Source organism: Panthera leo, chromosome A1, assembly GCF_018350215.1.
Source record: "Panthera leo isolate Ple1 chromosome A1, P.leo_Ple1_pat1.1, whole genome shotgun sequence".
In the NCBI taxonomy this organism is placed as follows: Eukaryota; Metazoa; Chordata; class Mammalia; order Carnivora; family Felidae; genus Panthera; species Panthera leo.
In genome coordinates this window covers 114,962,339-114,987,079 of record NC_056679.1, presented here as the reverse complement: position 1 = coordinate 114,987,079, position 24,741 = coordinate 114,962,339, and the positions used below count along the sequence as shown (strand labels likewise).

The following is a 24,741-nucleotide window of genomic DNA, read 5'->3' as shown; positions in this document are numbered from 1 at the left end:
TCTTATCCTACTAATAGGGGAAATGTTCAAATTATGACAAATGAACAGTAGATTACAAAAGAAGACAAAGTAAAAACTAATTTTTATAAAAGTTATTGTCAATATACATACCCAAAAACAAAGATTAGAGGATGTACACCAAAACATTACCAGTGTCTATCTTTAGGTGCTATGAGTTTTATTACAAAAAACTTTTTTAATAAGGGGCGCCTGGGTGGCTCAGCCAGTTAAGCGTCTGACTTCAACTTAGGTCATGATCTCGTGGTCCATGAGTTCATGCCCAGCTTCGGGCTCTGTGCTGACAGCTCAGAGCCTGGAGCCTGCTTTGACTGGCTGTCTCCCTCTCTCTCTGCCCCTCCCTCACTCATGCTCTGTCTCTGTTTCTCAAAAATGAATAAACATTAAAAAAAAAAAATTTTTTTTAACTTTAATAAACTGGATGTAAAACCATGCCTCCACCCCTTGGCACAATCCTATATATAGCATATGTATACCTACTATAACTAATTCAGTATTTATTGAAGAGTATCTGATATGGCTTTATAAATGAATTGGGCCACCTGGGTGGCTCAGTCGGTTAAGCATCCATCTTCAACCATCTTCGGCTCAGGTCATGAGCTTGATTCTATGCTGACAGCTCAGAGCCTGGAGCCTCCTTTGCATTCTGCATCTCCCTTTCTCTGCCCCTCCCCCACTCATACTGTCTCATTGTCTCTCTCTCTCAAAAGTAAATAAACATTTAAAAAAATTTTTAATTAAAAAAATGAGTCAGGGGCGCCTGGGTGGCGCAGTCGGTTAAGCGTCCGACTTCAGCTCAGGTCACGATCTCGCGGTCCGTGAGTTCGAGCCCCGCATCGGGCTCTGGGCTGATGGCTCAGAGCCTGGAGCCTGCTTCCGATTCTGTGTCTCCCTCTCTCTCTGCCCCTCCCCCGTTCATGCTCTGTCTCTCTCTGTCTCAAAAATAAATAAACGTTAAAAAAAAAAAATTTAAAAAAAAAAATGAGTCAGGTATCATAGGAGTCAAAGATTCAGAAGGATGTAATTACCCTGAAGGAGCTCGGCATCTACCAAAAGATTTTAAGGTCTAGAAGAGTCTTAAGGAAGGTAAACCTGCAATTTAATGCTATTTAAGTACTGAACTAGCTCACTAGTTTTACTTGCAAGACAACCCACTTAATATGAATAAAAAAATTTCCTGTTCAGGAATTAAATTTTATCATTTTATCACATTAGAAGTTTAAATAAATATACTTCATAAATTCTCTTATTCATTACACAGATAGCAAAGTTCAAACTCTAAGCTCTCCAGCTGGGACTTAAAAGATTAAAAACTCCTAAGGCAGGCTAGGTAGCTCAGCTGGTTGAGTGTCCAACTCCTGATTTCTCAGGTCCTGATCTCATGGTTCCTGACTTCAAAGCCCTGCATCCAGCTCTGCACTGGCAGCACACAGCCTAATTGTGATTCTCTCTTCCTTTCTCTCTGCCCCTCCCGTCCTTTCTCTCTCAAAATAAAAAAATAAATAAATAAACATTAAAAAAAACCCAAAACTCCTCCCTGGGGCACCTGGGTGGCTCAGGTCATGATCTCACTGTTCACAGCTCAGAGCCTGGAGCCTGCTTTGGATTCTGTCTCCCTCTCTCTCTGCCCCTCCTGTGCTCACACACTGTCTAACGCCTAAAAACACATTATCATCCTAATTCATGAGACAGACATAATCAATGACAAATCACCAAGAGCAGGAAACACCCCACCCTACACATAAATCTTGAGTGTTCGTTATGACCATTTAAAAATTACATTAAAAAAAATGTTTCCCTACTTTCTCCTTGTTCACCATGTGCTCACTGTGCTGAAGGGTAAAGCAGCTACAATAGTAACTTAGTTCCTTCCCTCAAGATGTCCACAGTGTAGTTGAGGGGAGAAAAAAAGCATAAAAAGCTCCATGCTATGGGATTTGGCAATGATTTATACATGACACCAAAAGCACAAACAACAAAAGAAAAACCAGATAAGCTGACCTTGATCAAAATGTAAAAGTTTCATGAATCAAAGGACATTATCAGCCCATAAACTTAGAAAAAATATTTACAAATCATATACTGAAAAGTAATAAATATCCAGAATGTACACCCACTATTGGATATTTACCCAGAGAATATGAAAACACTAATTCAAAAAGATACATGCATCCTTATGTTTATTGCAATATTATTTACAATAGCCAAATTATGGAAGCAGCCCAAGTGCCCATCGATTGATGAATGGATGAAGTAGATGTGGGGTGTGTGTTACAAAACACACACACACACACACACACACACACACACACACTGGAATATTACTCGGCCATAAAAAAAGAATGAAATCTTGCCATTTGCTACATGGATGGATCCAGAAAATATAATGCTAAGTGAAATGAATCAGAGAAAGACAAATACCATATGATTTGACTCATATGTACAATTTAACAAAACAAAGAAAAAAAAGACAACCAAAAAACAGACACTTAACTATAAATGATGGCTACCAGAGGGGAGGTGGGTGGGGGTGAGTGAAATAGGTGAATTAAGGATACACTTATTATGATGAGCATTAAGTAATGCACAGAATTGTTGAATCACTACACCATATACCTGAAACTGTAACACTGTATGTTAACTATGCTGGAATTTTTTTAAAATCCAGAACACATAAAAAACTCCTATAACTCAAAAGGGGGGTAGGGAGCTAACAACCCAATTAAAACTCTTGCACAGAGATTTCCTCAAAGAAAATATACAAATGGATCATAAGCACATGAAAAGATACTCAACATCACTTATCAGAGAAATGCAAATCAAAACTGCAAAGAAATACCACCTCACTTCCATTAGGATGGCTATTAAGGAAGAAAGGAAGAAAGGAAGAAAGGAAGAAAGGAAGAAAGGAAGAAAGAAAAGAAAGGCGCCTGGGTGGCTCAATGGGTTATTGACATTTTTTAATTTATTTTTTTTAATTTACATCCAAATTAGTTAGCATATAGTGCAACAATGATTTCAGGAGTAGATTCCCTAATGCCCCTTACCCATTTAGCCCACACCCCCAAAACCCCTCCAGTAACCCTCTGTTTGTTCTCCATATTTAAGAGTCTCTTATGTTTCGTCCCTCTCCGTTTTTATATTATTTTTGTTTCCCTTCCCTTATGTTCATTTGTTTTATCCCTTAAAGTCGTCATATGTGTGAAGTCCTATGATATTTGCCTTTCTCTGACTAATTTCACTTAGCGTAATACCCTCTAGTTCCATCCACTTAGTTGCAAATGGCAAGATGTCATTCTTTTTGATTGCCGAGTAATACTCCACTGTGGGGGGGGGGGGGTGTCTGTGTACACACACACCATATCTTCCTTATTCATTCATCCATTCATGGACATTGGGCTCTTTCCATACTTTGGCTGTTGTTGATAGTGCTGCTATAAAATTGGGGTGCATGTATCCCTTCAAAACAGAACACCTGTATCGCTTCAATAAATACCTAGTAGTGCAATTAGCTGGGTCGTAGGGTAGTTCTATTTTTAATGTTTTGAGGAACCTCCTCCAGAGTGGCTTCTCCAGCTTGCATTCCCACCAGCAATGCAAAAGACATCCTCTGTCTCCGCATCCTCACCAACGTCTGTTGTTGCCTGAGTTGTTAATGTTAGCCAGCCTGACAGGTGTAAGGTGGTATCTCACTGTGGTTTTGAAGCACTGACTCTTGATTTTGGCTCATGTCATTATCTCATAGTTCTTGAGATGAAGCCCTGCGACAGGCTCCCCGCTGACAGGGCAGAGCCTGCTTGGAGTTCTCTCTCCCTCCTCTGCTCTCTGTTGCTCCCCAGCTCGCATGCACATGCACTCACTCTGTCTCTCTCTCATTAATAATAAAATTTTTAAAAAGAAAGAAAATAACAAGTGTTGGTGAAGATGTGTTATTAACAGCCAAAAAGTGCTAGCAACCGAAGTATCCATCAACAGATGAAGAGATAATGGAGTATCATTCTGCCTAAAAAAGAAAGGAAATTCTGACACATGCTACAACACAGGTGAACCCTGAAGGTATTATGCTAAGTAAAATAAACCAGTCACATAAGAACAAAGACTGTAGTATTCCACCTACGTAAGGTGCCTACAGTAATCAAATTTAAGAGAAGAAAAGTACAATGGTGGTTGTCAGGGGACTGAAGAGAGGCAAAATGGGGAGTTACTGTTTAACGAATATGAAGTTTCAGTTTGGGAAAATGAAAAAAATTCCAGATATGGATCGCAGTGGTAAGTTCACAAAAACGTGAATATACTCAATGCCACCAGTATACATAAAAATAATTAAACGGTACATTTTGTTACATATATTTAACCACCAAAAAACACAAAAAAAAAAAAATACCAAAAAACAGGATAGTGAGAATGTCATAATCAGGGGCAAATTTTAGATTTCTCATCAATTAAAGATCATTTCAGCAATGATGAAAAATGTCTCAATGGTAAAACATGTTAATAAGCCTTCATAAATGGATGGCATTTGTGTCAGAGAAGGATGAGGCACTCTAGTATGAATGGCTGGCAGGTGCAGAGAACACATACGTCTACTGTAAGTAGAAAATTAATTTGAATTTACAGTAGAAAATAAACTTGAACAAGTTAAGTTAGGGCCAGAATTCAGAAGCCCTTGAATGCCAACCAGAGTCTGACCAGTTCAGCAAGGCGATAGTAATAAGTTTCTCAAATGAATGTGAGTTCTGCTTAGGTATAAAGACTGAAAAGCTGGAGGGGAAGACAGGAAGACACTCAACTAACTATGGCAAACACTAATTAACACTATGACACTCAACTAACTATGGCAACTATAATGTTCCCAAATATCAGATTAAAAACTGAAATGAGCACAGAGACAGGTAGTGACTTCAAACTGATAAGAAGGGATTTCCAGAGTACTGGCTGGTAATTTACTGTTTCTTGGTCTGGATAGTGGATGTGATGGTCTTCGCTCAACTACTTCAATAAGCAGGTACTCTTATGATTTGAGCACTCTTCTACATGTATATCATACTTTAAGTTTTGTCAAAAATAAAAGCCTAGACCTCACTTCTAAGAAACCCCCAGCTGGGAGGAAGGCATACATAAAAATATTTACCAAACAGTATAAAAGATGCAACCACAGAATATGTACAAACGACCCAAGAAGCACTGAGTTCTAAGAGAAAACCAGAGGCAGTGACATCTAAGGTGGGTTTTAAAGAGTAAATGAGTTTGTCAGATGGATGAAAAAGAGAACAGTGCTCCAGGCAAAGGAAAAAATATGAAAAAGGCACCAAAGCAAACAATAATAGAACAATTTATCCCGAGAACAAGTAGTTTTGATAGTTCAAAGATAAGATAATCTAAACTACGGTGGAAGTAGAGAAAACAGAAAAAAGTAATTAATGTAAGATGAACACTGGATGGAGAAGATTTCATCTCTGATTAGATACGGGTAGAAAAGGAAGAAGAATGGAATGGAGATGGTTTTCAGTTTGCCATAATCAGACTACTGCCTCATCCATCACAGTTCCACCCACAAGCTAGACTCCAAGCTGAGAAGCCACTTTTTCCTCATTCATTCAACAAGTATCTAATTTGCCCTCCAGGCAAGGTACCAAGTCAAATGCTAAGGTTATCAAGGGGCTCAGAAGCCCACTTCCTGGAGGAAAAAGCAAGCAGGGACATCAGTAATAAGGTACAATACAATGCAGGACACCTCCTGGTGAGAAGGTTTGCTACCAGAAAGGAAAGGGCTAACTTGAGTCATGAGATATGACTAAAAGCTCATCGTGAAAGGGACAAAATACAATGGGAGCAGGGGTATCATTGAGGAAATAGTTACAGATAAGCCTACACCCCTACATCCAATCCATATTTAAGTCCTGTCTCATTTCCCCAAAATACAGCTCCCTTTATCCCCACCACTGCATTCCCACCATCTTCCTTGCTTAACTCCCTATTTTCATTTGTACACAAGGCTTCGAAGCACAAGCAGGAGTGCTCTTCCTTTAAAAAATCAGGTCATGAAAGGCGCCTGGGTGGCTCAGTGGGTTGAGCCTTGGACTTCCGCTCGCGTCACAATCTCGCCATTCATGGCTTCGGCCTGTGCTGGGCTCCGCACTGACAGTGTGGAGCCTGCTTGGGATTCTCTCTCCTTCCTGCTCTCTGCCCCTCCCCCACTCACACTTCCCTCTCTCTCCCTCCCTCTCTCTCTCTCTCTCTCTCTCAAAAATAAATAAGTGAACCTCGGGCGCTTGGGTGGCTCAGTCGGTTGGGCGTCCTACTTTGGCTCAGATCATGATCTCACAGTTCATGAGTTTAAGCCCCGTGTCAGGCTCCATGCTGACAGGGCTCCATGCTGACATCACGGACAGAGCCTAGAGCTTGCTTTGGATCCTGTGTCTCCCTCTCACTCAGCCCCTCCCTACTCGTACTCTGCCTCTCCCTCAAAAATAAACATTAAAAAAATTTTTTAAGTAAATAAATAAACTTTAAAAAAAAAACAAAAAAACAAAAAAACCAGATCATGAAACTCCCCACAATAGCTGCTTACAGCTCTTAGCATAAAATTCAAACATGTGACCTGGCATTCTGCAATCTCATGTGAGGCCTTCTCCCCACCCCAAAAGTTTTCAAGATATACAGGTCTTCTCTTAGGTCTCAAACCACATGAAGTTCATTCCTATCTCAGGACCTTCAACACAAGCAGAGGACAGTGTTCCCTTGCCCAGATCTTCACTAGCACTACACACCACCACCTGCAACAACCAGTCTGTCCGTCATGTCTCAGGCTATTACTTTCTCAAAAAAAATTCCAGGACCCTACCAGTTACTGCTGATCTCCACATGTGGTTTAGGTTTCCAGAAAAGTGTCTCATTCTGGGCATGCTGAGGCTGAGAAGCCCCTAGGACACTCAGCTCTCTGGTGTACAGGTGACCATGTAGGTCAGGTGAGACATCCACGACAAGAAGAGAAGCTTGGACTTTAGTATCTAAGTTTGAAGACAGGGAGACTGTGAGAAGAGATTCTCACCGTGGAAAAGGCACCCCTGATCTCTCAATCACTGTCTGGAATGAAATGTTGATGATGGGAATGAAGGTGATGCCACGTCAATGGTGTGAAAAACTGAGACATGTTGGATAGAATCTCGGGCATGAGTAGACTGGAAAAAAAAAAAAAAAAAAAAAAACAACTGAAAAGAGCCAAAAATTTAAGGAAAACCAGAAGAGTTATGTCACAATTCCACAAACTCCTCTTCTCTTTTATGTTTCCTCCACTGACAAAACCCTACTTATGTTTCATCCAGTTCAAATGCCATTCTCTTCCAGAAGCCTTTCTGGACTTCTCCAAACAAAACTTATTAGCCCCCTCTCCATGTGTCCTCAAGTTTCTTTTATCGTTAGTAGTGTATAAAATTTGACCCATCCACAAGTACTGTTAGGGTCTGCCCTGCAAGACATCTAGGCTATATACCTTCCCTACATTACACTGTCAACTCTTGGGGGGGCACAGACGACATCTTAAATCATCTGTGGGTCTGAAAGAAAAGTGGATAAAACAGTTATTTTTTAAAAGTTAAGAAGGATAAATAACTGGCGAGAGGCTATCGGTAATTTCTCCACTTTTAACATCTTATGAAACAAAATAACAATTAAATTTGTATAAATTATTTTAATTTATTTAATTAATAACAGTAATTTAACTTACATTTTCTTAAAGTAACATATACCTGTAGTGTCCTTTAAAAAGTCAGTGCCAAAAAAAAAAAAATATCCTCTCATGGAAATGCTTGTCCTGTGGCAACAATACAATGATGTAACCGTTTCCTTCAACATATATACGATATGCCCTAAGTTTATTTGGAGACTTACCATATCTTAACATAATCTTCTAAACTGTAGATTCTGTACAAAACAAACACCAAAAAAATGTTAGAGAGGCAGGAGGACATGAGGGTGTCTGCCAATCCTGGTTTGAGCCAACTGCCGCCTGCATTGTTGGGAAGCCATTCCTGCCTTCAAGCCAGGGTCAGGCATTCGGTCCACATTTGTTCCAACAAGTGCTTCACACACGCACACTCCTTTAAAAGTCCACAAGAAAGACTCCAACGCCACCCGTGAATACCAGAACTAACCAGAGGGAAGTACGTCCTATTAACCAGCACGAATAGACTGAGTAATTGCACAACAAAGGTTAACTTGGTACACGCCAAAAGTCCACTCGGGTGTGGCGCACCTTCCCAGCCAGACCCGGTCCGAGGAAGACAGCACTGCACCCTCACATTCGCCCCGGCCGCGCGTGCGGGAGCTGGGGCTCCGCAATCCTCACGTCCACCCGCCAGCCAAGTTTCGGAGGCGGGGGAGGAGGGTGCGACCACGGAAACCACAAACCACAATCACTTCACAGGAAAGCTCAACTCTCCGCCACTCCCGTACCGGAAACAGCGCGCAGCCTCCGCTCCACAAGGAAGGCGGCCGAGGGGGTCGGGCGCGCGCGCCGAGTCGGCCGCGACAAAGTTTAGAAACCGGGAGAAACTTTCCCGGGAGGAAATGGCGCGTCCGCGCGGGGGCTGCAGCTCGCTCCGCTCCAGCCACTGCGGCCCCTCAACTTCCCCAACGCCAGGAAGAGGCGGCCCCGCCCGCTCGCCCCTCCAGGGCGCAGGCCGGGGGCCCCGCAAGAGAAACCGGTCGGGCGCCGCACCGCAGCCCTTCAGAAGCCCGATTCAGGGCGGCGTCGCGGAGAAGACCGTGGCCGGCCCGCCCACAAGAGGAGCCCCTCAGCCCGGGTGCGGAGCCCGCGTCCGCCTGAAGAGTTACCTGCGGCGAGTGGGGCGAGCGCAGGAAGAATTCCCGAGGCCCGAAGCCGACGGTCGCCGCTTTGTCTCCCTCCAGTCCGGCTCCGAAGAGGAAATGGGCAGCGCGGCGCCCCCGCCCCCCGCCCGCGGCCCCGGCCCCGCCCGCCCTTCCCGGCACCTCCCTCCGGCGCGCTCTTCCCGGCGCCTCCCGCCGTCGCCCCGCTTTCCAGGCCCTCGCCTTGGGGGTGAGGTCCCGACGGAGAGACGTTGGCGACGCCGAGGCGGGACCCCCAGGAGGACCTCTTGCTCTCCGCCCTTCACCCCTGAGTTACTTCATCCCAAGGCCCCAGTGGGCTTTCGGGCCGGGAGTGACACCCATCCCCGCTCCGAGAAGTAGGAGGAGCGGTGACTCCTGGAACAGCCCGCGAGCGGGGGAGGGCAGGTGAGTCACCGCTCCGCGCACAGGTGAGTCTCCCGGCGCTGCCCGCGCTGGCCCCACCCCCCAGCCGGTGGCTCAGGGACTGGGCGCGGCGACGCAGTCCTGTGGACGCTCCTCTGAGGAGTGCCACAGGTGCTCCCGAGTAACAGTCTTCCAGAAAAGTAGTCTAGGCCCACACACTGATTTTACGGAAGGAAACTGGCCTCACAGCTTGAGGCGGAGTGGAACTAGAATCCAGGGACCTTACAATGTGAGGTGGAAGGCCTCCTTGAAATCACCTAACTCATCCCCTCACTTGACAGATCCGGAAGCCAAGATACCTCCGGTTGAAGGACAAGGAACATGTCACAGCAGGAACCCCTCTTGTGATTGCCCCCTGCACACACAGACACACACTTGATGGACCTGGCTTTTATCCCTACCCCTCAAGCCATTTAGGGAATGTTTATCCCCACCCTTCCTTATCTTCCTGGTGAATGCTCTAAAATAACTTCAAAACAAACAAAACAAAAAACAAACAAAACAATTACATATTCACTGTCAGCCTGATTTAAAAAAAAAAAAAACCTAAAAGTTTCAACTCCTTCATCCTGGGGTGATGAACAAGGTTGATTTCAGTATTGGCCTAGAAATCCAAAATAATGCAAGACCCAGTACCCACTGCAATCTTGGTGCTGAGCACTGAGTAGGGTACTAGGGAGACTGCCCACAACATGTTTACCCTTTACTACTCACATCTCCTTCTCCCCCAGGGAATACAAACTCCTGGAAAACAAAACCTGTATTTCCTCCAACACCCCAGCTCAATGCTCATCCCCTAGACAGTGCGAAGTTAACATCTACAGGTGAATGTGCCCACGGTAATTCAAAGCACTCTGGGTTTCTGCTAGGTAAGAGATGTGGACAAGGCACAATAGAGGACCATGAAGGGAGAGAACAAACTTCAAAGAGAGAGACCTTAACAAGCCATTCTTGCCCCAATACACCCCATTCTCTTTCTGTCTTCAGAGTCTTTGCTCCTGTAGTCTCCCTTGCCTGGAATGCCATGGCTTCCCCCCACTACCACACTTGGCTACCTCAGAACATAGTAATCAATCAATAAATATCTGTTTGAACCAACAAGAGACAGTTAAGGGATTATACTCCATACCTTTGTATATCCATCACTTCACTCAGGAGCAGCTACTTAACTTGTGAGGCCCCTTGTTCAAAAATTATTAACAATTTCAAGACAGCAGAGTATTCATGAAGCCATTCTAAGCATAAGGCCCTACTATAGGTTTAATATTTATGTCCCCAAAAGTTCATATTTTGAAAACCTAGTGCCAAAACTCATGGTATTAGGAGAGGGACTTTGGGGAGATGACTAGGTCATAAGGGTGGAGCCCTCTGGAATGGGATTAGTGCCCTTATAAAAGAGGCCCCAGAGACATCCCTTGCCCCTTCTGCCATGTGAGGACACAGCAAGAAGGCTCTATGAACCACAAAGAGAGGAAGAGAACTCTCACCAGAATGTTACCATGCTGATACCTTGATCTTGGACTTTCCAGTCCCCAGAACTATGAGAAATAAATTTCTCAGTCTGTGGTATTTTGTTATAGCAGTGCAAAGGCCTTAAAGATGAAAGCGCAAGGGTTGTTTTGAGAAGAGAAGGGTCAGGTGACAAAAAGGATATGCTAAGGGACTTGCAGTATGCCCTGTAAACTAGGGGAGTCAGCTTTCTACCTCTGAGAAACCTTGAAAAGCTTACCAGGAAGACTTGAGCTTTCACCATGTCCCAGGCACTTCCTTTGTGCCAGGTGGTGGGGGAACCATGACACGATAGAGAATAAAACTACCCTGATGCTCTTCTCACACAACTTAAAATATAATGGAAGAGACAGCTATTAAAACAGGTAAAACTATAAAAAGAAAGTCAAGTGTGAAGATAGAAGAGAGATAGAAGTAGATATGAGGGGGAAATTAACCTAGGCTGGGTTCAGCGACCTGAGGAAGTGACCTTTATGTTATGACTCACGCCGGTCATACTTTAGCACTCGCCTCTCTACCAAAATTGCTTTCATCAAGGTCTCTGATAACCTCCATGATGCCAAATCCAGTGGTCAGTCTCGTGCACAGATGACTTTTACCATCATCAGTGCTTGATCACTCTCCTTCTTGACACACGATCTTCATTGGGCCTCCAGGACACTAGGTTCTTCTGAGTTTCTTCAGCATCCCTAGCTGCAACTTCTTATTCTCCTTTGGAGATTCCTTCTAAATCCTCCCAACCTTTAAATGTTAGAGCAGCAGTTCTCAAAGTGCACTCCAAGGACTCCTGAGTCCCTTTTTTTTTTTTTTGGGGGGGGGGGGCGGGTAGTAAGGTGAAAACTATTTTCATAATAATATTAGAATATCATTTGCCTTTTTCACTCCCAGTCTCTCATGGTGTACACTATAGTGTTCCAGACGACATGATGTATCATATGGCATCACACAGAACGCAGAAGCAGATGGAGAATCCAGTTACCTTTTATTAAACCGGACAGTTAAAGAGATTTGCAAAAATGCAAATAATAATGACACTTCTCCCTAAATTTCCTTTTGTTTTCGACAACATTGTCATTTTGCTTTAAAAGATGTTTTGATGATAATGTAATAATACAGTAAACATTGACAGACAAAACTCACATAAACAAAAGCTCTTTGAGATCCTCAAAAAGTTTTAAGAGTGTAGAAGATTCTTGAGATCCAAAAGTTTAAGAACTGATGTTACAGTGTCCCAGGATCCATCCTCAGACCCCTTTGTCTGCCATAAACCCATTGGCGACCTCATCCAATCTTTTGGCATTAAATATGCTGACAATTCCAGGTTTATGTTGCAACCTGAACCTTTCCCTTGAATTCTAACTCCCATATTCATTTCCCTACTTGATACCTCCATTTGGATACCTAGTAGGCATCTAGACATTTCACTTTATATGTCTATATGTCTAAAACTGATTTCCTGACAACTGTCCAAACCTGCTGATCCCACAGTTTTCTTCCTTTCATTAAATGGCAACTCCGTTCTTCTAGTTGTTTAGGCCAAAAACCTTGGAATCATCCTTGACCATGATCTTTTCCTCACACATTTTATATCTGATTACTCAACCAATCCTGTGCCTCTACCTTCAAAATGTAGTGTGTGTGTGTGTGTGTGTGTGTGTGTGTGTGTGTGTGTGTGTGTATTTTATACCATTTCCACTGTTAACATCCTGAATCAAGCCATCATTATCACTTACTTGAATTTCACAGAAGCCTCCTAACTGGTCTCCTTACTTTTGCCCTTGCCTCCCACAGTCTACTCTTATTTCAGCAGCTGGAGTGATTCTGTTAAAATATAAGTCCATACATGTCACTCCTACTCTGCCCAGAATCCTCCAATGGCTCCTATCCCACCCAGAGGAAAAGGCAAGGTCCTTATAAGGGCCTGCAGACCTTACCTGCTCCTACACATTTCTCTGACACACTGGCCTCTTTACTATTCCTGGAACCCATCAGGCAGGCTCTCCCCTTAGGGCCTTTGCTTTCTGCCTGGAATGCTCTCCTTCAAATAACTGCCTGACTCACACTCTCTCACCTCCCCCAGGTCTAGGCTCAGCTGTCACTTTTTGAGGGAGGCCTCTTGGCCACCCTATTTAAAATTGCAACCATTTCCTCCAACATCCCCATCCCTCTTTCCTTGCTTTTTATTTCTCCTTAGAGTATATCACCATCTGACATATAAAGTCATACTTATATTTATATTTATATATTTATTTTTTAACTTATTGTTTTCTCCTGTTTTCCACCAGAATTTAAGCCTCATGAGAGTGAGAATGGTTGTCTATTTTATTCAGTGCTATGTCTTTGATGCCTAGAATAGTGCCTGGTACATAGCAGATCCCTCAATAAATATTTGTTGAATGAATGAAAGAATGAATAAGTGGGACCTTAAAAAAAGACAATGACAAAATGGATAGGGAGGGAAGGAAAGAGTTTGATTCTAGACCAAGGGACAAGGAACTTTGAAGGCCCTGAGTCCCATTACAGGAAAAGAAGTTCTCTGATTTAGGAGCTGGTGAGGTAAGCAGAGGCCAGACTGGAGAGGGCTTTTTAAGGCTTCACACTTTACTACGAGGGGAAGGGGACACTACAAAGGATTTTACACAAAGAGATAATATGATCATATTTTGTTTTTAAAAATTTTACTTTGGAAGAAAGCAGATTGTAAAGCAGTGCACATGATACCCTATTTATGTTTGAACAACATATACATATCCATTTTAATGCTCTTTTCTCATAGCTGCTAAGCCATTTAAAACATATCATCTGTTCAGAACCCTCCAGTTTGTCCTATCTCACTCAGAATAAAATCTACAAGATCTTGCCTAGCAACCTCAGACCCATCTTTGGCTTTTCCCCTACATCTTTCCCTACTGCCCTGTACTTTTCCATAACACATCAGGCACTTTCCTGCCTCATGGCCTTTGCATTTCCAGTTCCTTATGCTTGGAATGGTCTTCCCCCTATAGCATTTTATTTCACCCCATGGCTTCATTCAGATCTCAAAGGTCTCCTTGTTCAAGCGGCATTCACTAACTGCCCTTCATAAAATACCACTAGCACCCACTTCCCTCCCCTACCCTCTCCATTATATTTCGTATTTTTTAAAGATATTTTTAAATTTTAATTTATTTTTTTTTTTTGAGAGAGAGAGAGAGAGCACATGAGTGGGGGAGAGGGGCAAAGGGAGAAAAAGAGAGAATCTTAAGCAGGCTCCTTGATCAGTGTGGAGCCAGATGAGGGGCTCAGTTCCGTGACCCTGGGATCATGACCTGAACTGAAATTGAGATTTGGACACCCCACCACTGAACCAGCCATGTGTCCTTCCATTTTATTTCTTTATCCTACTGTACTTCATAGCACTAGTCACCACCTAATACATTATATGAGCACTTATTTACTTACTATCTGTCTTCTCCATTAGAATGTAAGTGTTGTTAAAGCAGGTAAATTTTTCTGTTCATTGTTGTGGTTCCAGCACCTAGAACTGTGCCTGGCAGATAAGAGGTACTCAGTTGAATGAATGGTTACAAGTGTGTAACAATACACAGCAAAGTTTTGTGATTACATGCTGGGAGAGGAGTTAAGAGCACTTTTAGGTTTTCTGTATATAGAATAGTATATAAGGGTGGTGCATGGAAAAAAGTGGATAGATTTGGGACCTATGCAAAAGGACAGAAGATCCTTAGTCTTGCCAATAGATTGGATATGGAGCTTTCTGACTTGATCAGCTGAAGAAATTATGGTGCCACTGACCCAGATGGAGAGCTCTGGAGGTAAAGGAGGTACAGATAGCGTGGAAAACAATGCAGACAAAGAGCTGTTTTCTGTCATGCTTAGTTTTAGTACCTACCAGACATCTAAGAAGAGATATCCTGTAGACGGCAGTATATCCAAATCTTGAACTCAGGAAAGGCCGAGTGGAGATAGAGGTATGGGACTCATCTGCACCTGGAGAACGTGCAGAAAGAAAAGATGGAGGCCCAAGATCAACTTTTAAGAGAAAGAAGAGCTAGAACGGGAGACCGAGTTCCCTTCTGCAGCCCCAGAGCCCTCCTTTTCCTTTCCTACATCATGATCTTGTCAATTTCCTGCGCCCTCTACTTGGAAATCTCTTTGCCCTAATTCTTCATCTTGCCTCCTTCTTTTTCTTTTATTTTTTAATTAAATATTTTATTTAGTGTCTGTCTGTATGCTGGATTTTTTAGATCACTTACACTGTTTTTTCCCCAATCTTTTCAGCCATTTTTAAAATATTTTATTCTTTTTGGAACAGTTTTAGGTTCATGACAAAATTGAGAGAGGTAGTGATTTCCCATATAGACCTTGTATCCACACATTCATAGCCTCCCCCATTATCAGTGTTCCCCACCAGAGTAGTACATTTGTTAAAACTGATGAGCCTATATTGACCCATCATATTCATCCAAAGCCACAGTTTACATTACATTTGACTCTTGGTGTATATTCTACAGGTTTGGACAAACGTGTAGTAACATGCATCTGTCATTATAATACTGTACAAAGTATTTTCACTGTCCTGAAAATCTGCTACGCTTTGCCTATCCATCCCTGCCTCTGCTTCTCATTCTTAAGGACCAATTTTGACATCGCCTGGTCAGAGAGGCCTTCCCTGACCACACCCCCACACCCCAGCCACTCTCTACCACATTACCTTATTTCTACTCTCTATAGCACTCATCCCTCTCTAGAATTGCCTTGTTTGTCTACTGGTTTATTTTCTGTATCCTCCATTAGATTCTAAGTTTCATGAGGACAGGAATCTTTCTGACTTTTTCCACTTCTCTGCTTCTGCATAGTACCTGGAACATAAAATGCACTTTAAAAATATTTGCAGGGTCGCCTGGCTGGCTCAGTCAATAAAGCATGTAACTCTTGATCTCATGGTCATGAGTTTGAGCCCCTTGTTGGATACAGAGATTATTTAAATAAATAAAACTTTATAAAATATATTGGCAGAAAGAATGAGTGGCCATAGATATGGGAGGAAAACCAAGTGGCAGTGAAGCCAAGAAATTGTTCACTAATGTCAATTGATGACATTTGGGTTGAGGCTTGCATTTAGTTAACCTTGCATTAAGGTTTCAACTTACTTCAGGTTGCTGAACATAGAGCACATAATCATGAGGGTTAAACTACACTAAGAATGTAATAGAAAAACAATGAAAAGAATCAGCAAGGCTTTATGGAATGTTCTAAAAAGTTACACAAAATAATGTCAACATGTCAATAAAGATGAACTATCAGAGATCATTTTGGAGACTCTACATTATGACAGTTTTGTTCTTATTTATCTACATTGGACTGGTTAAATATCTTCACAGTTTGCAAAGCACTTTTCCAGGATATTATCTCATGGGAGGCACTTCACAACCCTTAAGGAAGGTAAAACCAAATGAGTGAAGTTCCAAAACTGATGAAGATGAGAACTGGCTTGGCAGCCTTGGAATGAAAAGTTGGAAAATCTTTACCTTGTTGTGGCCGTGAAATAATGAACACACACACACACACACACACACACACACACACACGACCACCACCAATATTAAGTCCCATAGAAGAGATCAAAGTGACTCTTAGCTTAACCTGAAGAAAGCTAACAAAGAGGGTCAGATTTGGACAAGAGTCAATAAAAACTAAAGGTAAAACCACTGTGTAGGACCACATGAGGGTCAAAGACAAATGAATGCCTGATGGCCCTGATTGCCTATTTCTCTCCAGACAGGTGGGGGGAAAGCAGTAAAGCCCTGCCACCCTGGAAGGTTTGTCCTCATTCTGTATAGCTCAGTAATTCACAACTCAGGCTGCACATCAGAATCACCTGGAGAGTTTTTGTTTGTTTTTTTAAGAGAGCGCAAGCACCAAGTTGGGGAGAGGGGCAGAGGGAGAGAATCCTAAGCTCCGCGCGGAGCCTGACACAGGACTCAATCCCATGGCCCTGGGATCATGACCTGAGTTGAAACTAAGGGTTGGACACTTAACCAACTGAGCCACCCAGGCGCCACTGGAAATCTTTTTTTTTTTTTTAATTTTTTTTTAATGTTTATTTATTTTTGAGACAGAGAGAGACAGAGCATGAACGGGGGAGGGTCAGAGAGAGGGAGACACAGAATCTGAAACAGGCTCCAGTCTCTGAGCTGTCAGCACAGAGCCTGACGCGGGGTTCGAACCCACGGACCCCGAGATCATGACCTGAGCTGAAGTCGGCCGCTTAACCCACTGAGCCACCCAGACGCCCCTGGAAATCTTTTTAAAATATGATACCTAGGGGGTGCCTGGGTGGCTCAGTCAGTTGAGCATCTGACTCTTGATTTCAGCTCGTGAGCTCACAGTTCCTGAGATTGAGCCCTACGTCAGGCTCTGGGTGACAGCGTGAAGCCTGCTTGGGATTCTCTCTCGTTCTCTCTGCCCTTGCCCCACTAGTGTTCACACAATCTCTCTCTCTCTCTTTCTTTCTCTCTCTCTCTCAAATAGGGTACCTGGGTGGCTCAGTCGGTTAAGTGTCTGTCTTTGGCTTAGGTCATGGTGTCACAGTTCATGAGTTCAAGCCCCGCATCAGGCTTTATGCTGACACCATGGAGCCTGCTTGAGATTCTCTCTCTCCTCTCTCTGCCCCTACCCTGCTTGCATTCTCTGTCTCAAAATAAATAAATAAAACTTTCTTTTAAAAATTAAAATAAACTAAAAAAAAGCGTTATTAAAGAAAATATATCATACCCAGGCACCACCACCAGAAGCAGGGATTCAACTCTTCCTAGGTAGGGACTAAGCAATTTTTAAATCTCCCAAATTGATTCTAATATGCAGCCAGAGTTGAGAAAACACTCATAACTATTCTAAGCCCAGACAGAAAACAAAGTCAAGTCAAGTATACTTACAACTCACTCATTAATTCATTTGCTCATACAATAATAATTACTTTAGGGGCACCTGACTGACTCGGTTAGTAGAGCATGCAACTCTTGATCTCAGGGTCGTCAGTTCAAGCCCCACATGGAGCATAGAGATTACTTAAATAAATAAAATGTAAAAAAATTATTTTAAGACTCCATAACTGAAAATAATAATAGCTCATAGCTAACAAGTCTTTGGTATATGCCAAGCTTTGTGCTAAGAACTTCATGTGTCACCCAAGCCTCTCAACAATCCTGAAACAGTTACTACTGTTTTCCTCATTCTATAGATGAGAAAACATAGATTCAGGTCACACTGGGAATATGTGGCAGTGCTAGGACCCAAATCCCCCAGAATCCAGAATCAGACTCTTAACGACCCCCACTTAGCCTCTGAATATCAATGCCTTGTAAAAACTTTTTGTTGAAAACCCAAATTCAAACAGTTTTCATGTCAAGACTACATCATGATGGAAATAATTTAAATTCCAGATTCTTAAGCTGTATGCATTTTGTCTTTTTGCATAGCTCCAATTTGACAAATGGGGCTGGCTGGGGTCTTGGGGGTGGGGGGAGGCCAAGGGCTCACTTGTCTCTCTTAGGTTTGTTTATTTTTTTTTAATGTTCTTATTTTTGAGAGAGAGAGAGAGAGAGCACCGCACGCATGCATATGAAGACAGGTGGAGAAGGGACAGACAGAGGGGGCAGAGGATCAGAAGCGGGCTCTGTGCCGACAGGAGAGAGGCTGATGTGAGGCTTGAACCCACAAACTAGGAGATCGTGACCTGAGCCAAAGTCACACTCTCAACCATCTGAGCCATCCAGGTGCCTCCACTGGGTTAGGTTTTAAATAAAAAAATCAGGGCGCCTGGGTGGCTCAGTTGGTTAAGTGTCCAACTTCAGCTCAGGCCATGATCTAACGGTTCATGAGTTTGAGCCCCACGAGTTCGGGCTCTGTGCTGACGGCTTGAAGCCTGCTTTGGATTCTGTGTCTCACTCTCTCTCTACCCCTCCCACGCATGCTCTGTCTCTCTCTCTCTCTCTCTCTAAAAAGTAAACATGAAAAAAAATTTTAATAAATAAAATAAAAACATCAAACTAAGGCCCTTGACACTTATAACACATGTGTAAGGTTCTCTTTATTCATACTATTCATCTTCCCTGCAGAAAGTAAAATCAAGATTTAGTTCTTAAAATCAGTCAGCAGCGGGTGTTCATGATTCTCTCCTCTCTGATATGATCAAAGATGTGTACACAAAAACAAACACTTCCCTCCCCTTTCGTGCTCATATTTTTGTTGATGACAATGGAAAAGGGAACTTGAAAGGAAAAAAGTTAAAGACTGTGACAACGAAGCAAAATTTTATCTAAAAATAAGTCTTTTAAAAAGGGGAGGGAATGGAGGAGTGGGGATGGGCTTTATTCTTCTCTTGAAGAGTATCAGTGGGCTTTATTATGAAAACCTGGTTCTTTGTATTCACTATTCTAAAAATTCTTTTTTTGTCTGGCATTTTTAGATTTTCATAGGAGTATGAAAAGTGTGATCAAAATAAGAATTGTTGCATTGTAGCATAAATGGAATTAAACTATTACACTTTAGATCTCAGATGTATTGGTGAATGAGTCATGTGTCTCCATTCATTGCTTCTGTTGCCTGACAACAATTTTTCTAGATTCTAAGAAACTTTGAGGAAAATAAAATCCACTGGAACAAAGCAGAGAGATACATCTGCCAGGAATCTTTACATGCTCCTGCTTGTAATCTTTACATCCTCCTGTAGGTCTGCATACAAGCATTCTGCATACAAGAGAACTTAAAATGGAAGCCAAGTCAGCCTTTGCTTTTTGTTTACCCAGAATGAATCTGATTCTGGGTTGACTGGACTCTACTGGGCTGAGTAGGCCCTGGGATTCCCGGACTACAGGAGCTCCCAGTGGAGCATGGCAAACCTACAATCTGGACTGGTTCTTACCGGTCTGGCTTCTTTATTTCTTTAATCACAATAAATCACTCTTCCATCTGCCTAGGAGCCTGGCAGAAACCTGCCCCTCTATCACTGAAGACAATTATCATATTCATTTGTCCATTCATTTGTTCAATCAACAAATATTTCAGAGCACCTATTATATGACACACATTGTACTAGACCCTGGAGATACAGTAGTGAGCAGCCCTCATGAAATTTACATTTTAGAAAAGGAGAAAGACAGTAAGGTAACAATTAAATGGACAATATGATTTCAAATACAGTAAATATTAAGAGTGATGTGGAAGAAGCATGCTCATTTAGATAGGTCAGGAAAGGCCTCACTAAAAAGATGGTGTTTGAGCTGAGACTTGAATGACCAGAAGAGCATGGTGATGGAGCCAAATGTCCCAGAGGAGGAAACTGCATGTGCAAAAGCCCCAGGATGGGAATAAGCATGGCATATTCAAGGAAGAAAAAGAAGGCCATTGTACTGAGGGGTAGTAAATGAGGAAAAGAGTAGCACTAGATAAGGCCACAAAAGTAGGCAGGAGCCAAATCAGTGGAAGGCTCTGTAGGTGACAATAAGGAGTTTGGATTATCCTTTAAAAGCAGCAGGAGGCTCCCAGGGGATTAAGAATTGGAGTGAAAATGATCTGATTTGTATTTTTAATTATTTTTTTAAGTTTATTTATTTATTTTGAGTGAGAGAGAGTGCGAGAGAGAGCGAGAGCAAGAGAGAGAGAGAGAAGGGGAAGATACAGAGGGAGAGAGAGAATCCCACGCAGACTCCGCACCAGTGGGGAGCTTGATCCCACAAAATGTGAAATCATGACCTGAGCCCAAGAGTCAGAAGCTCAACCAAGTGAGCCACCCAGGTGCCCCTGATTTGCATTTTTAAAAGGTCACTTTGAGGTGCCTGGCTGGCTCAGCCAATAGAGACTACAACTCTTGATCTAGGATCATGAGTTCAAGCCCCACATTGGGAGTGGAGCCTATATCATTAAAAATAAATAGTAAATAGGGCCACCTGGGTGGCTCAGTCGGTTAAGCGTCCGACTTCGGCTCAGGTCACGATCTCACGGTATGTGGGTTCGACCCCCGCGTCGGGCTCTGTGCTGACTGCTCAGAGCCTGGAGCCTGTTTCAGATTCTGTGTCTCCCTCTCTCTCTGACCCTCCCCCGTTCATGCTCTGTCTCTCTCTCTCTCTCAAAAATAAATAAAAACGTTAAACAAAAAATTTTTTTTAAATAAATAGTAAATAAATAAGTAAATAGTCACTTTGTTGTATTAAGAATGGAGTGTAAGAGAACATAAGTGAATGCCTATCATCATTCATTCATCTATTCATCTATTCAGAATATTTTTTGGGTGCCTAATTGCCAGGCAATGTGCCAAGCACTGGAAATCATGGTGACAAAAGCATTATTCCTCCCCTCAAGGAGCTTACAAGACCATTGGAGAGACACAGGAGTACATAGTCTCTTATAATGAGCTAAGTGCTGTGCTGGGAATAATCTCCATGTGACATGGGAACCCAGAAGAATTCATTCATTCATTCATTTAGTAAATACTTATGTGCCCAGGTCTTAAGATACAATGGTGAACTAAACAGACAAGGCACGTATCCCCATGGTGTTTACAGATTAGTGGAGGAGATACATCAATTAAACACACAGACCTATCATTACCCATTGTGATATGACCTATGGAAGACAAATGATGTGACTGGATAGGAGGGGAGCCTGGTATAGTCCGGGAGGGCTCAGGAGCCCTGAAGCATGAGCTGCAGCTATGTATTTTAAGTAGAAATTTTAGGTAGAAAAGGAGAGGAAGATTGTCAATTATACCTCAATAAAGCTGGGGAAAGAGTAGGGAGAGAGTACTGTGGGCCAGCCCCAGCTAGGTGGACTGGGAAACACTGTCTGACATCTAAGCTGAGTCCTGAAGGATAAGTAGAAGTTAGCCAGGTGAGGTGAGTTACAGGGGGGAAGAGAAGGCATTCCAGGACGATAGAACGGCCTATGCAAAGACATGGAGGCAACAGAAAACACACCGGATTCTGGAAAAAAGCCAAGTGTTCAATATGGCTGGGCTGTATAGTAGCAAGGCACAGCAAGATTAAAGAGAATGGAGAGGTAAAGCAGGATTAGAATCTTTTGAACTTCATTCTGAGGGCAGCAGGAAATTGCTGAAGGACTTTACGCAGGAGAAAGACCAGGCCGATTGAAGTATTAGGAACTTCTCTGGACACACAGAGAAAACTGGCTGTGCCCTCACAACCTGCCATACTTTATCTAGAAGAGATCTTACTGAAAATAGGTGTTAGGCTTTCATGGAAATCCCTCTTCAGGCTTTCTGAGCTGAGGGAGGGCTAGTTTAGCAAATGAGTTTGGCCACCCTATTTGGCCACTCTATTACTGCCTCTTCCCACTGTCCACAGCCCAGCACAGGACCAGCAGGATTAATTAATTCAAAAGACATCTGCTGGTTGTGCTGAGCAACAACTTATCTGGGTCTCCATAACTGGGCACACCAGGGAACCCAGTTTCCTCTAGCCTCATGGGCCATAATGTGGTGGACAGAGCAAGGGCCCTTCAGATATCAATGGTTTATTCCTTTCATTAATTTGCTTAAGGTGAGGTTATGGACAACCCTCCCCCCACCACACACACACCCAGACTAGTATCATTTGCACTCAGCATTTTGCTTTCATCTTGAACTTCCAGCCAAACATCTAGCTCTCTAGACCAAAGCCATTTTAGCCTGGCAGTGGGCAATGTCTTCTGATTGGTCTGCCCTCCAAGGGGTCTTTAGATTCAGGGGTGGGGAGAAGGTGTCCTGTGTCTCCTTGAGACTAAGGCCCAGGACACCAGGGTGAGATTTCCAAAATGTTGCCTAGGTGCATCCTTCCTGCCTCAGATGGCTTCCCATTGTTACAGGATAAAATCTAAACAATTTAGCCCAGCCTACAGGGCCCTTGGGAACACCCCCTTCCACCAGCTGTCCCCCTGCCTAGAGGGCCCTTTCCCCAGATATCCCTGTGGTAGTACCTTCTTATCATTCGAGTCTCAAATTAAATGGTACTTTCTCAATTTGGCCTCCCTGACAACCCACTCTAAGATAGCTGGAGAGTCACTCTCTATCTCATCATCCCACTGTATTTTCTTCATAGCATATGTCACCATCTAAAATTAGTTGTTTATCTACTTGCTGATTGTTGGTCTTCTCCCTCTAGGATGTGGCCTGACAGCTTGGCTCTTGTCTGCTGCTTGGTTCTTGTTCACTGTTTCATCCCCAGTATCTAGAACAATGTCTGGCACATGGTGGTGCTGAATGAATGAACAGTCCTGGCCTATCTTCATCCTACTCCATCCCTGCAATGTTCCCTAAGCTTTGGAGGGATGGAGGTGGGTGGAGGTCTTCAGACCTACCTTGCTAATGATAGCCCCTAATGCCTACAACCTGGAACGACTTTCCTCCCTTCCTGGCCACCAACCTCCTCACTTCCACACTCATTTTCTCTTTTCTTCCAAATGCTGAAATCCTCCTAGATATTCAAGCCTGGTACACACCTTTGTCAAGGCACTGTTACTGTATTGCAATGAGACATTTACCTCTATTTGCCCCACGTGCCCACGTTTGTGAACTCCTAAAGGCAGGCATTCATTTACCTCCTTCTCTCTAGTACACAAGACAGTAATCAGCACACAGTAGGCACTTCACGAATGTTTGTTGACTGACTACATAGGAAAATGTGGTTCAGAGAAACATGGATAAGGAAGCCATGGTAGGAGGGGTTGTCACAAATCTAGACCTCCAGCAGAGAGGCACCCTCTTCCCTATGGACCAAACCAGGAGAATAATACCACATTAAATTGTGATAATGCAGAGCAAAAGGGGGTGGGTATATCCCAAAAGACCCTGCCTCTCGTCATTCATGGACTGCCATGGATAGGAGTACAGGAGAATGCTCACTATCAACTCTTGCAGGATTAAACAAAGAGGCCCAGAAAAGTGACAGCTAAAGTTTGCACAGTGCTTCCCACCCCTCCAAGCATGTCCTCAAACTTTATCTCACTATGGTCTATGGGGAAGGGAAGTAATTTTTATCCTATCAGTGAGACTCACAGAGGTCCAGCAGCCTGCCCAAGGAGTGAGTTGCTCTATTAGCAGTGCCTTTATTCTGCTATTTGGGAGCTCTTAACGTGCTCATCCAAGATTTAGTTGCTAAGCTCCTAGAACGTGTGTGTAATTATTGTTGTCTAAAATACAGAACAGCAGAATGTGTAATTAGGTGCTTTTAATAAAGCCCTTTTGGATGATGCAGATGCTGATGCTGATGAAGCTGAAGATGATGGCAATTATTGATAATGATGACGATGAAGATGCTATCCTTGAAGACAAGTACCAGGAGGGAGCCCTTCTCTCAGAATGGGGCCAGAGCCAGCACCACGGGCAAAGGGCTGATCAGGATGCAGCACTGCCTAGCATGTGATCTGAACTGGAGTTAGGCCACCTGTGACCTCCTCAGGGCTCCATTCTAATTGTTTGTGTGGCCTCACCAAGTGTCAATTTCCTCACCTCTAAATGGAAAGATTACCTGACTCTCATGGTTGTCGGGAGGCTCTTTGGAAGTAATCAAACAGGCTTATTATCACCGAGCCTTTATCACAGTAAATGCTTTGTGGTTATACTAGCAAATTCTTACAAACAGCATACTTTAGGACAGGTAATGTTCTAAGCACTTTATATATATTAGCTCATTTATGTAACACACTATAAGGTAGGAATGAACATCATCACCTCTGTTTAATAGAGAAACTAAGGCACACACCGGGAAGTAGAATAATTTGACGATGATCACAGAGCCAGAAAGTGCCAGACCTGCGTGTTGGACCAGGTGTGAGTCCAGAGGCATCACACAGCCGTGGTGACCATGGAGACGCACTGCTCAGATCTCCCTTTGAAAGAACTGTTGCGGTGGACAGAGTTGGGCCACCTTGAGACTCATCACAGCATCC

At 43.1% G+C, this 24,741-nt stretch overlaps 1 protein-coding gene and 1 long non-coding RNA gene across 4 annotated transcripts in view; one reads left to right on the top strand and one right to left on the bottom strand.

Annotated features, from left to right (window-relative positions):
- The window catches only part of CTNNA1 (catenin alpha 1), a 178,477-nt gene extending 169,515 nt beyond the window's left edge, over window positions 1-8,962 (bottom strand). Inside the window, exon 1 of one of the 3 annotated variants that reach the window (XM_042936417.1) lies at window positions 8,854-8,962. Coding sequence is in view for 1 of the 3 variants with exons in the window: in XM_042936407.1 (XP_042792341.1) it covers window positions 7,909-7,921 (13 nt within the window). In the remaining 2 variants the exon portion in view is untranslated. Of the gene's footprint in view, window positions 1-7,908; window positions 7,942-8,472; window positions 8,789-8,853 lie in introns of those variants that run through there. The other 2 variants (XM_042936424.1, XM_042936407.1) reach the window with 2 other exon arrangements.
- Window positions 8,963-8,999: 37 nt separating this feature from the next.
- On the top strand, window positions 9,000-24,411 carry LOC122218291. Its single transcript, XR_006201975.1, has 2 exons — window positions 9,000-9,296; window positions 24,048-24,411. It is a non-coding gene; the product is annotated as an uncharacterized LOC122218291 (long non-coding RNA).
- Window positions 24,412-24,741: the final 330 nt, after the last annotated feature.